General features: G+C 48.4%; 1 protein-coding gene across 3 annotated transcripts in view; it reads right to left on the bottom strand.

The window, feature by feature from the left end:
- Positions 1-13,783, bottom strand: part of SYTL3 (synaptotagmin-like 3) — a 74,485-nt gene that overhangs the window by 29,752 nt on the left and 30,950 nt on the right. For 2 of the 3 annotated variants that reach the window (XM_008566834.1, XM_008566835.1), the window contains 4 exons: positions 12,137-12,188; positions 11,039-11,108; positions 8,610-8,688; positions 4,909-5,033 (listed from right to left, as the gene is read on the bottom strand). In XM_008566834.1, the coding sequence (XP_008565056.1) occupies positions 4,909-5,033; positions 8,610-8,688; positions 11,039-11,108; positions 12,137-12,188 (326 nt within the window). The remainder of the gene's footprint in view (positions 1-4,908; positions 5,034-8,609; positions 8,689-11,038; positions 11,109-12,136; positions 12,189-13,783) is intronic. The other variant, XM_008566836.1, reaches the window with a different exon arrangement.

Below are 13,783 nucleotides of genomic sequence, written 5' to 3'. Positions count from 1 at the left end.
ATATATATATATATATATATATATATATATATATATTTTTTTTTTTTGGCAGCTGGCCAGTATAGGATCTGAACCCTTGACCTTGGTGTGACAAGGCAGCACTCTAACCAAATGAGCTGACTGGCCAGCCCCGCTCCTATTTTTTAAGGTGGGGAAGATTGGGGCCTATTTCACATTGAGCAGAAATAATCAGAAGGAGAGATGGCAGCTGCAGGCGAGCAGGGCGGCCCTGGAGGAGATTCAAGGGGCAGGAGACCCAGCGCGGGGCGCCCCTGGGGAGGAACGAGCATCTTGGGCAGGAGAGAAGGGCGGCTGAGGATCCAGAGAAACGCGAGGCGAAGCCAGAGGCCCTCCTGCTGCTGGGGCCCCATCCTGTGAGGGGACGTGGAGAACGTGGAGGATGCAGGGAAACTGAGGCATAGTCAGCCAGGGATGGAAAGAACAGGATGGAGCTAAATAGTAGTGTGAAGCTCTGCACCTCCTCGGTGTTTACTGTGGAGTGGGTGGGGCCCCCACCCCATTCATATGTGGAAGCCCCAGTGCATGGTACTTGGAGATGGGGCCTTTGGAAGGTGACCAGGGTTCGGCAAGGTCATGGAGTGGGGCCCTCATGATGGGCCGATAGGATTAGAGCCCTTGAAGGCAGAGACACCAGAGAGCTCGCTTCTTCCCCCCCACCTCTCTCTCTCTCCCTCTGTCTCTCTCCTGCCTCCAACAAGAGAGGATACAGCAAGAAGGTGGCTGCGACCCAGAAGAGGGCCCTCAGCAGGGCCCGAATGTGCTAGCTCCAGAGCTGTGAGAAATCAATCTCAGTCACTTAAGCCACTCAGTCTACGGTATTCTGTAGTAGCCAGAGCTGTCTAATATAGTGTTCTATATACATTTTTGGATCAGAAAAGAAATCAACAGAAAGTTCCAAAAAAGAACAAAAAGAACTATCTTTATAATAGAGATGATATGGCATGTCAAATTCATAGTTGGGCAAGACTGTGCTTCTAAATATGTCAGGACTCTGGAAAACCTTTCATGATGCGTAAATGCAAACAGAAATATTTCAGAATGGTTATCCAAGTCACTACTATTCTGAAGGACATACCTATTTTGATTGACAAAGGAATCCAACTTGAAAATTTGTGTGTTAAATTTTTCCCCCAGTAAATTCCGAAGGATTTGGATGACACTGTCAGATTTGGTGTCCTAATAAAGGGCTTATCAATGTCTTTAAGACAGGGATTTGTCCCCCTGTGATTCTTAATGTATTTCAATCCAGTTTTGGCCAGATTACGCAGAAAAGTGCTTGCCCTGAATGAGTTCTGCTCTGCAAAGAGTTATTAACATTATACAGGGAAAGACCAATCAATGTTAGGTTTCATCTGATTAGATTATGGACGCTTGGGAACCAAGTAATATGTGCCTTTGGGGTTTTTGCTGATCCTAAATAAGAACATAGGAAATAGGAGGAAGAGCACATGTTGCCGCCTCTGAGACTCCAACTTGGGGTCGTCTTTTAACATAAATAGTGACTCAGGTACCGAAAAATAAGCAGGCTTGGCTGGGCCAACAATACATGCTCTGAGCAATGGTAATTCCCAGCTGCAAAGTGGACCCCTCTCCTGGGACCCCCGGAAGGATCAATTACCCTTTCATCTGACAGTGAAACTTTTCATGGTTGTGAAACGAGACTGCTGCTCTCCTCCCCGGCTCAGCCAGGCAAGGCCACGTGCTGGGGTGGGTTGTTTCTCTGCATTTCAAGTGTCCGTGGGAAAAGCTCCCCACGACACAAAGGAGACTAGAATGAAAGTCCTCTTCCTTCACCTCTGTCCTCAGTCCCCCTTCCCAGAGAGACCCCCAGCTTTTTAAGCATCCTTCCTATCAAACAGGTGCATGTTTTTTCGGGCCAAACAGAGGAACTGCACTTTCATAAGATGTACAGTAAAATCCCACTGGAATGCGCCTGAAAGAAGAGGCAAGAAGAATTCACTTTGGAAGAATCCTGGCCCAGAGGCTTAAGTGAGGGTCTTTGCAGGAGCATTTTCAGAGCATGTAGTTCAAACTCAAAAGTCAGAGAAGTGACGTGGAAGAGATCCTGAGCTGTTTTCTCAATTGACATCCCTGAGTCACCATGTGGTGTTAAGAAAGTTATCTACTCCTTCTGTGCCTCAACGTAGCCGCCTGCAAGGTGGGCCCCGACGTCCCCTACTTCCAAAGGGCACTGTGTTGTGTCGATGCTCCACAGTGTTCCGATGAGGACAAGTGAAATTTTTGTGAGCTCACCAGCTAGGGCACGTGTAATTGCAGTCTGACGAATGTCCTGTTTAAGGACGTGCTCCCTATATTCCAACCCAATAATTATTTAGCATTTGTAGATCATGCTGTGATTGCTGAGTACTTTATGAACATTTGGCTAAATTGCTCCTTAAAACAGCCATATCCTCAATTAAAGTGGGGAGAGAGAAGAAATGCAGCAAGTTGTAAGCATGTCCTGCTGAGAGCGTGGCAGTGAGGTGGCCTCCCACGTAACTGGGAGCTCTCTATCCATGGCCTCTGCTGCACCTCCTCCTTCCTATGCCTAAACTCTTAGCCCATCAGACAACCTCAGCAGCTGCCTGGCAAGCTCTGCTCCATGTGCACATGCAGCAAGGGAGGAGACTGCCGAGGATGTCCCATTAGGTCCACCCTCAGAAGACCAAAGCTAAGCCTGCGGGTACTCAGGAGGCCCCACGGCACAGCAGATCACACCACAAATGGGGAATGTGCTGCGCCTCTCTGAGCAGGGGGCTCTGGGGGTGGTCCGGAGCAGGCTCTGCCTGGCCCTTGTCACCTCTTTGCCCCAGTGTCCTCATCTTTAGTGGGGACAGTAATAGTACAAACTTCCTAGAGCTGTTTTAAGGATTAAAAAGGTTAAAAACCTCTAAGGGCTTTGCACCAAGTACAGTGCGTGGCACGTTAATCCTTAGTCAGTGTTACCATCCGAGTGGCTGCACCTGACCCAGGCAAGTAAGAGAATTACTTGCACTTCCAGAATCCCCTTCCTGAGCCTTTCTTCTTCAGTAGCCCTCATTGTCCTTCCCATGTGGGGCACGGAATGAAGCGGTTAAGAGTCTAGAATTTAGACTCATACGAACCCGGGCTCTGCTCCTGGCTCCATCTTTTATTAGCTACGTGATGTTAGACAAGCTGGTTAACCTCTCACTAAAACTCGATCTTTAAAATTAACCTTTATCATGGAAGTGACAATATCTTTCCCGGTATCTTTGTAAGAATTAACTGTAATCAAGTATTTTAAAATGCTGCCGTCGTGCCTGGAATGTCGCGCTTCATGAGTGATGCTAATCTTCTCCCCCGTCATTTCACTTAAGGAAAAAGAGTTGATTCTGGGACAGCAGTTAGAATCACACTTACACGGACCCTGGGAAGCCACCGTGAGCTCACACTTACGTTGCACTTTAGAATTTCAAAAACCTGCCAAATAAGTTGCAAATACTCTAGTCACCTGGCTCCTAAAATGTGGTCCAGGGACCAGCAGCATCAACTTGACCCGGTCCCCAGGAGCTCGTCAGAAACACGCCTGAGGTTCCACATCTCATGCCCACCCAGGTCTACTGACGTGGAATCTGCATTTTAACCAGAGCCTGAGTGACTCCCATACACCCAATACACCTGAAAGTTGAGAATCACTGTTCCAGAGTGCAGCCTCCAAACCAAGACTGTGTCAGTTCAAACCCCAGCCCACCACTTTCTGGCTGTGTAACCTCAGGCATGTGACTTAATCTCTCTAAGCCTCAGTCTCCCTAACTGCAAAAAGGAGCTACATGCAATACCTACCCCATAGGGAGGTTATGAGGATAACATGAGACAGTCCTGGTGAAGCTTTGAGTGCAGAGTCTGGCACCTAATAATAAGTGCTGGCAACTTGGATAATATATTTAGATTACTATATGGCCAATTATATATCATCTCATTGGACATTTACAAGAACCCTGTACTGTGGGCAAAACAGCCATTAATTATTATTATCTTCATTTTACGGAGGGGCATACTGGGCTCAGGCAGAATGTAGCAGGCAGAGGCAGGATTTGAAATCCTGACGGTGTGTCTGAAGTTGCAGCAGGAGAGCAGGGCTAACCTCACACCCTTGCCTAAAGAACAGTCTGTCTGGGGACGTCTTGAGTGGAGCCCGCAGTCTGAGAGAAGGGGTGCCTTCCCTGTCCAGCTGACCAGGGCAGTCCCATCAACCCTGCAAACAACCGGTGCTGGCACCTGCCCGGCCAGGCCACTGCAGCCGGACGAGAGCCCAGGTTTTCTGACTGTCAAGTCAGCTTTCTCTCGTTCCTCAGTGAATCCACCTTGGGCTTGCTTAATCTTAGTGGAAAGCCAGAGTAATGATATCCCTCAAAGTCTTTACGAGGTGGATCTGTGGCTTAGATACCTGGGAAGAGCCCCCTCATACTCGCACATGATTATGCAGCACTTATGTTTCCAACAGTTTCCATCAGAAACAAAGACAGAATTTAACCAAAGGTTGTTGGTCTTGAGTGGAGGTAGGAAGGCCTCTCGACCCTCAGTGAGGGGACTCACAGGCCCCAGGAATAGCGTGGCAAGCGTCGGCCATGGCAAGCCCTTTGCCTTCAGTGTGACCTTGAAAAAGTCAACACAGAGAAGCCTGGGGCTCTGCACTCGGCCGAAGCCTTTCCCTGCTATGAATGGTTTTCCAGATCAACTTCAATTCCCGCCTTCCTCGGGCCAGGTCTGCTCAAATAGAGGACCTTATAGTTACGTTTTTCTGGCTGCTTAATGTGTTGCTACAAAACACAAGAAAAAGTAAATCCTCAGAGAAAATGGACTGGAAAGTTCTGAAAAGACAACATGAAGGCAATCAGGGCAAAGGGCTGGTGGGCCATGGGGTACCCTGGTGGTGACGTTGACAGCAGTGTCAGACTGGCTCCGTCTCTCCGTCCGGCCCGCACACTGCCCGGGGCCCGTGGCTAGAAGATGTTCCTCAGAAGTCATGTCACTCTGGGACTTGGAGAGCTCTAAAAAAACAAATACAAGGGATGACATGCGGCTTTGCCAAGACTTCAGGAAGCCTCTTCTGGGATTCCCTGCAACCCACAGATCCAAGGTCCCAGGAGGGCACGATCTACAGAGGGGCAAGGGTGGCACGTCCACGAAGCACAGAGGCACTGGGAGGGTGACCAGATCCTGTGTGTCGGACACAGGGCAGGAGAAGGGCTGCATTCCTTCAAGGGTCTCCCTGTGGTCACACTGGTCACACACCCCCCATGGCAGAGCCACTGTTGGGGTGGGAGTTAAAGCGAGCTCTTCCCCCCGGTTCCTCTGTGTTCTGGGCCACACGTACAAGTGCACGCTCCTCTGAACACAAAGACAGCAGCTGCCAAGCAAGCCGGCTTTTTAGGGTTCCTTACAAAGCCTGTATGACTAAATACCATTTCTTGTGACTCTTTGAAGTGAGTTGAAAATAAGATTTGAAGTGTCCTTAAAGGTTTTGTTTGTTTTGCAATATAATAGTGGTCTGGAATAAAGACAAATGGAGTGTGAAGGAAGGAATCTGCACACAGACATGAGAGAACCACCTTCAAGATGACGTCTTCCTCCAGAAAACAGCTCCCTTTTCCCCGGAGAGCCTGGTTTCTCTCAAATGTGCACCTGAAAACTATCTTTAGAGCAGTGCTGCCCAGGAGAGATGTAATGTGAGTCACATATGTATGTGATTTCAAATTTTCTAGTAGCCACATTTTAAAAAGTGAAGAGAAACAGTGAAATTAATTTTGATTCTATATTTCATTCAATGCAATGTCTAAAATATTAAGACATGTAAACAAGATCAAAATTACTTATGAAATATTTTACTTTTTTTATACCAAGTCTCCAACACCAGGTGTGTATTTTGCTCTGGCAGCACATCTTGCAGCCATGTTTCAGGGGCTCAAGAACGCTGAGTGGTCAAGGGCTACTGTAAGGGAAAGCACGACTCCACCACCCCTGTCTTCTTATCCGTCACTGAGACGTTACTGTGTGAACCCCTATCCATTTGCTATTTATTAGTTACCTCCTGCCTGTGCTGCCCAGGGCTAAGTCTCAGGGCATCTCTCTTCCCTAGAGAGGTAGACCCCACACATGCCCTCCCAAGGCCTGCGTCCAGCTTTTCCCAGAGGATGCCTCTGAGCTGCTCCTCTCTGAAAGCAATGCCATGCCACGTTCTCAGGACTACCATCCAGAAACGCTGGGCATCTTTCTGTGTCTGGCAGCTAGAGAGACACTAGCTCACACCAGGTTCTCAATGTCGACAAAGGAAAACCTCCTCACATGGCCAGATCCCAGCCTGGGCTATGGAAGGTGTGAGAGGCTCTCATTCTAAGCCCTCGTGAGCTGCTGTTCCCCCAGCCGTCTGTTTAGTGCCCACCCCAGAACCTGTGGCTGTTTAGTCCATTTAAAGTTCACAGATTGAGGGGAGGAAGATCCTTCCTAAGAAATTCCAGTTCTAACTAGTAAGCTTATGTGTTGGTATTATTTGGGGGAAGGAAAAGGAACCCAGAGAAGCACAGGTTGCTCCTGAGCAAGAATCAATTTTTCTTATGTCCTCTTCCACTTCTAAGGGGACTACAGTGCTGAAATCTCCTAGAAAATTCCTAGTAATCAAAAGGGTTGGAATAACTCGTTTCTTCTAGCTGTTGGATTTCATCAGGCAACATCAGCAGAGGCTGCAAATCTGGGTCAGCTGTCACAACCCCTCGGAGGCAAGGCATCCTGGGCCACTAGTCCCAGAAGAGTTGGGGGCCTTCCACAGCCCCACTCCATGGACCCCAGGTGCCAATCTGACTTCCTCCCCACCAGAGTGAGGCTTTCCTGTGTACCCACTTCTGTAGGGACACAGGCAGAAAAAAGCCCAAGAGGGACATGTGAAGAATGGCTCAAACCTTGAAGAAATAGGAACCAGCACTCCCAAGATGCCCCATGTGCTGCAGCAGCGACAGGGTGAAGGGTGTGTGTCGCCATGTGCCCCACCCCCATGGAGCCAGCAGGAAGCACTCAAGAAAAGTCAGGCACACATCATTCCCCAGAGCCAGAAAGCTGGGTTTTTTTTCTATCCCTGCCTCTGCGCCGATGCGGGGGGCACAGGTTGTGGGGTTTTGGTTGACTTCCTGTACCTGAGAAGGGATGCTGCTTTGTTCTAGTGAATCCCCACCCTGCTCAGGGATTAGCTCTGGTTGTTCCCCTGGAGCTGGCCAGTCTCTGGCATGTGAGCAGATGCCAGGCTAGGGGGTGGCCATGCAGTGACTGGGAGCACGTGCAGCACACCTGTGTGTGCAGGGAGGCAAGTGTGCAAAGCCCTGTGTCCTGACTCTCTGGGTTTCTGTGGCTGACAGATGACAGGGTCGGGTTAATGCCAAGGCTCTGATTCCACGGGATCAGCGGAGGGAGGGGATTCATGCAAGCCACCTGGATTTGGCTGTGCGTTGAGAAAGAGATGCAGAGAAGGTCCGACTGGAAGAGTGTCAGTGGGAAGAGCTGTCAGCGCAGGGTGCAGGCAGCTGTGACAGCTGAAAGTCGCATCCCAGGCTGGTGGGCACAGAGAGGCATTGTCAGAGAGCCCAGCAGGATGGGATTTCAAACCTCCAAGCGCTAGTAGCAAATGGCCCATGGAATCCAGCTGCTTCCCTCCCTTCTGGAAGAGAAGGGGACAGACTGATGCCTGAGACAGTCGCTGCTCCTGCCCATCTGAAGAGCGGTGCTTTGACTTCGATTGTCATCATGAGACAGCGAAGACAGGGCTCGTGTGGAATACAGATGACTAATTACAATCAAATAACAAGACTGTCTCGGAGCCAAGGCACAACAGTGAGACCATCCTCAGGCAAGTGTGGAATGAGGGAAGATGGATAGAAGCAGAACAGAAACCAGGGAAAGAGAAACGGCTGCCCGAGGACCCCAGCCCCAGGAAGGACATTTTCTAAGTGCCTGGCCAGCCTGGGCATCTCAGGAGGCATGATGACGGGGTCTCTTCTCTAGGACTTGCTTTTTAAAATAAACAGGAATAAAACTATCCGAGCAGAAAGAACACTGAAGAGAGAAGACTGCAAGCCGTGGTAGTTCTGGGTTCTCGGGATCTGCCAATTGCGTGATTCTTGCTATTGAAGAAAATTCATTTACCAAGGAGAAAAAGAAAAGGGAAGCAATCCATGCCAACGACAGGTATTGGGTCTCACCCAGCTCAAAACTTTCTGGTTTTAGATTCATTGCAATTTTATCTTCAAGTTTTTTTGTTGTTGCTGGTCCTCAGGAAAGTAAAAAATGTGTCAAGCTCCTCTGCCCATGGCACTAAGCTAGGCAGGTTTTGGCAGGAGTAGGAGGAAACTGAGCCAACCCAGTGGACTCAAATGGGGTCCCCTCTTCCCACAGGAACCAGAGACCTGCTCTGTGGGTGAAAAGACAACGGGCCGGCTGCTGAAGCTTTCCCCGGGTCCAGGGACAAAGCGAGTGGCCCGTCCCAGGGACAGTCCCAGATGAGGTTGCCAGCCAGGCCTTGGCCAGGGGTCTCAGCTGGCCTGGATGGTGGTGGGCGAACACATCATGCAGCATCCACTTACTTTTCATGTGGGTGGTAACAGACAGAAACAAATTTTCCACGGACTTATTAAATCCTTTAAACTGACCAAGCTCCTGTAACTAAAGCAGAGACAGAAGGAGAGAGAATGAGAGTTATGTTTGCTGACCTGTGTTTGCCCCATCAATCTCCAGGCTGCCAGCCCTAAACACTGGCAGGTGGGTGTGGGTGCTTGGCTGCGTGTGGGTGTGGGTGTATGCATGCATGCCTGGAGGTGCAGGGAGGGAGGCAGCCTCTCTACTCAGCATCCTCCTCTGTATTTTGACAACCACATTAAAGGAAGGAGCATTATCAATGGGTTGTGGACAAGATAACAACCACCTCTTATAAATAATGACTGACATTTCATTGGCTTAAAGATTGTACCCAAGTAAATTGCTTAACCTCCTTTCCCTCATGGCCCCACCCCAACTCCATGTAGAAGGGATATCAAAGCGGACAGAATGCATGTGACACAGGGGCTGAGGGTGGTACAAGGCACAAGGTGACCAGCCCGAAGCCAAGGAGTTTTGCCTCCCAAAGCAGAAGAGAGAAGAAAAATGGAGAGAAGACAACAGGACACAACTTCCATCTCCAAGACTCATCTATCCACTCAACCATCCATTCACCCACCCACCCATCCATCCTTCCTTCCACCCAACCATCCACTTATCCACTCATCCATCCATCCACTCAACCCATCCATCCATTCACCAACCATCCTCCAACCATTCATCCACCCAAATATCCATCCATCCACCCATCCATCCATCCATCCACTCATCCATCCTTCCTTCCACCCAACCATCCCCTCATCCACCCATCCATCCATCCACTTAACCTATCCATCCATTCACCAACAATCCTCCAACCATTCATCTGCCCAAACATCCATCCATCCACCCACCCATCCATCCACTAACCATCCATCCATCCACTCATCCATCCTTCCTTCCACCCAACCATCCACTCATCCACCCATCCATCCAACCATCCACCCATTCAACTAACCATCCATCCAACTATCCATTCATCCATCCACCCACCCATCCAATTGTCCATCCATCCACCAACCATCCATCATTCAGTAAATATGAGTATGTCTTGAGCACACAGGAGTGACTTCAGAGAATTTAAAATCTCAAGGTGAAAGTAGAGCAGGATTTTGGAAGTGAGCCCAGAGTCTCAGTTTTAGATTGGAAAGAACGTACATATGCTCTCTCTTTCATCAGCAGACATATCTATTCTCTCATATACAGATACAAGGGTACTTCAGAAAGTTCACAGAAAAATAGAATTGAAAGATAATATAAATTTTTCTATGAACTTTTTTTCTTTTTTTTTGTCTTTTGTCTTTTTCCGTGTCCGGCAACGGATCGCAACCCTCAGTGTCGCCCCCGTACCGGACCGGGGACCGGCAACAGGATCGCAACCCTCGGTGTTGCTCCCGCGCCTCACTCAGCCAGTGAGCGGGAACCGGTCTGTATGTGGGATCCGAACCGTCGGCGGGAGCGCCGCCGCGCTTCCCAAGCGGCGCACTATCCAGTGCACCACCGGGCCGGCCCTCTATGAACTTTTTGAAGAACTATCCTCACATAATTGTTCCCTTTAATTCACAGAATAACAATGAAGATAATCAAGACCGGGGACCGGCAACGGGATTGCAACCCTCGGTGTTGCTCCCGCGCCTCACTCAGCCAGTGAGCGGGAACCGGTCTGTATGTGGGATCCGAACCGTCGGCGGGAGCGCCGCCGCGCTTCCCAAGCGGCGCACTATCCAGTGCACCACCGGGCCGGCCCTCTATGAACTTTTTGAAGAACTATCCTCACATAATTGTTCCCTTTAATTCACAGAATAACAATGAAGATAATCAAGAGCATAAGTTTCCACGTCTATTTTCAGCTTCCAAGTACCAGCATAGACATTATTTCATTAATTTCTCACAACAGCCATGGGAGGCAAGCCAAACAAATGTAATTATTTCCACCTTTCAGGTGGGAAACCCAGGTAACTCCCCCAATATTGCACAGCTAATTTCTTTGGACAGAAATGGTGCTGGTGCCCTTCCCATTAGAGCCCACGTACACTCAGAAGGTGCACTCGCATGTCCACAGAGACTCCGCTCTCAGCCACCTGCACACCCAGCTGCACTGCCCCCACACTCTAGGGCACGGTGGCAGCTGGAGAAGAGGGTCAAAGACTCAGGAGCAGGCGGAAGGGGGTCGGCTGACAGTGCAGATGGTCCCACGGCCACCACCAGCTTAGATTCCCAGCCTTGAATCTAACCTCCATTCTCTGCCTCACTTTGCAGCTCCCTCCAGTCAAAGTCAGACCCCTCTGCTGTGCAGTTCTTGTCCAACCTGTCAAGCCTCCCCGCCTCCTCCCTTCTCTCCTGTTTCCCCTCTAGAGAAGCCACAGAAGAGATACATTACCGTGCACGGGCTGCGGCTGCACCGGTTTTCACTGAGAGGAGGTGGAGTAGGAGGAACCACAGAAATTTTGCTAACAAGGAAAAATACAGGAATAAGAAATGGGTTATGAACTACACAAGCTATTAGTTTAACAAATACGCAAGATGTGTCATTATTCTATAGTTCAAGTTCTCAGCTTTTTTTTTTTTTTTTTTTTTTTAACTACCTCACTACTTCGAGAAAGATCCAGCAGCCCTGGTTGGACCTGCTTTGCTGTGAGAGGTGTTATTTCCTGGTATTTGAATGTGAGAAATGAGGGTTGTGCTGCTTAAAGCCTGTGCACCCCCCTCCATCCATGTGTTCTGAAATAGCTGGGGTGTCGGGACCCAGCTTTGCCACCCAGCTGCTCTGGAACCCCAGACTCCACGTGTGTGTGCAATCCACACCAGCAGAAGTACAAAAATGGGTGGATGTAAAAATCAACCATGAGAGGAACTGGACACTTGTGCTAAAAGAAGTGGAGAAAAGAGGAAAAGGAAGAAATGAAGAAGTCCTGAGACTGGAAAATCTCATTGCGGGCCAAAAAAACAGCAGCTGGTGGGGAGATTTCAGTAAAATTTTAATAAATTTGGTGTGATCTAGTGTGTTAATTATTGCCAACTTCAAGACCACTAGGTTTTTAGAATTTTATGCAAAGAAGTTAACATCTCTCAGACCACAACTCAATTCCACCTATGTTTATGCCACGAATATCTCCCAGGTGCCAGGCACGGGGTAAGGTGCTACAGACGCGAGCGATTAATGCAAGCAAATGTTGGGTTTAGAATTTCATGTAATGTGCAATCAACAATAATATTTAGTTTCCTTCTGACATTTCAAGAGAACTTAAGAAACAAAACAGAACATTTACTGAGAAAATACTATGCTAGCTAGAAGGCTTTTCATAAGAATCTGGAAACATCTCTGTTTGAATCTTTTCCAGGCACTTTATCATTTTGAAAAAAAGGTTACATTCCAAAGCAGTGACATCTGAAAGTCAAGAGAGCTTTAAGTTCTTTCCAGGCGTCCTCTGCTCCTGCCCTCAAGGGCCCAGGACATGTGTCCTTTTATAACACTCACCTCAGTTTCTGATAAGATTGCAGGAGCTTTGCTCCGGCTGTCTCGTGTTTACCTGAAAGAGATACCAATAAGGTCATTCATTAGTGAGAATATAACTTATATGATGCAAGAACAGGAAGCAGTAAATTAAAATTACTTTTTCCTAATATCATTTCTTGTGATTGAAAAGTAAAGAGATCATTTTGGGGTGATAAGAGTGTTTTAGAAATGCTCTGGATTGTGGTGATGGTTGTGCAACTCTGTAAATTTACTAAAAATGATTGAATTGTACACTTCAAACAGGTGAATTTTATGTTATAGAAATTATGCTCCACTAAAGCTATTGTTAACACATGCGCACAAAGTAAGAGATCGTAGTAACTACTTTTATTAAAGGTTGATGTTGAACTGGATTTTCTAAATCTGGATAATTTGAAAAACAGCCCAAGCTTCCAAGCTTCCATGTGTCCTTTGGAAACACTTCATAACTGAATGAATATATTCCTCTAAACGTTCCTTGTGATGAAGATTAAATTAATCTTTCAAAAAATGTAATCTCCTCATTTCTAGTTATAGAGGCTAATAATTTCCTAAATAAGACTGTGCCTGATATAGTACTCTTTTTGTTTCAAAGAAAGAGGTTTTCATGTTGTATTATGACCCCCAAAAATAAAACTCTGGGTGTCCACAGTTCTAGGAACACGTTTCCTGGCCAAATGCATAGGAAGAGGTCCGCCTGTGCCCAGCCCAGGGCTGGAGGCAGGCTTCTCCTGCTCTGAGGCTCCCACTCTGCCCCAACACAGCCCAGGACCACCAGACCTGCCACCCTGGGCGGTCAATCTAGTGCCAATCTTGTGTGTTTGGAAGGTTTTAACCCATTCCAAAGAAAGACTTGAGTATAAGCACCATTTCACACACTGCAGGACACACTGCAGGACAGAGAAGGAAAGACAATCAGGTGGATAGGGAGGCAGCCCCAGGCCAGGCGTCCTAACTGGGCTGGCCTTGACATCATATCTAATTTTGAAGCTACCTGCCTGCATGTATTTTCTCGGGTTCCTAATGGTGTTCACCGGATTCTAAAAAGCGCCTGTGAGCTCTGCCCCTCCCCGATTAAGAAATTCTTCTCTAAAGCAGAACAAAAAGGTACAGAAAGGCCCCACCCAGAGGCTGAGAGCTAAACTAGTAGAACCAGCTCGCAATGGATGAAATCCCACATCTGCAGGAGCCACCTTAAAGAAAACATCTAGGTAGGAAGCAAAAAGAGAGCCAACCTAACTGCATGGTGGTCTTCAGGGAAGCAGAGAAAAACAAGGCAAAGGAAAGAAAAAAAAAAGGCAACACTATTTATCCACAGGACCCAAAGGATGGTGAATTCTGCACACTGTGGGCTGGCCTGTCTCTCGGGCTCACCAGGGCTGTCCCTGTGCCCTCTGTGCCTGCCTTATTTAGCCTCATTTAGTCTCAACTTGCCCCTGGATTGTTGCAACATCCATCGTCCCCTGAGGCACAGCCACCAAAGTCACAGTCCCTCCCTCCCAAACCAAAGCTATCATTCTACTGCCTGAGGTCCTGCCGTGATTCCCCGTGACTCCCCATTGCCTTCGCCTAAAGTCCAGGACCCACGTGGCGTCCACACCCTGCCTGCACCCCGCCCCCCCCGCCCCC

The sequence above is a fragment of the Galeopterus variegatus genome, unplaced genomic scaffold, assembly GCF_000696425.1.
Source record: "Galeopterus variegatus unplaced genomic scaffold, G_variegatus-3.0.2 Scaffold271, whole genome shotgun sequence".
Classification (NCBI taxonomy): Eukaryota; Metazoa; Chordata; class Mammalia; order Dermoptera; family Cynocephalidae; genus Galeopterus; species Galeopterus variegatus.
The sequence above is the reverse complement of the archived record's forward strand: the minus strand, read 5'-3'. Positions and strand labels throughout refer to the sequence as shown.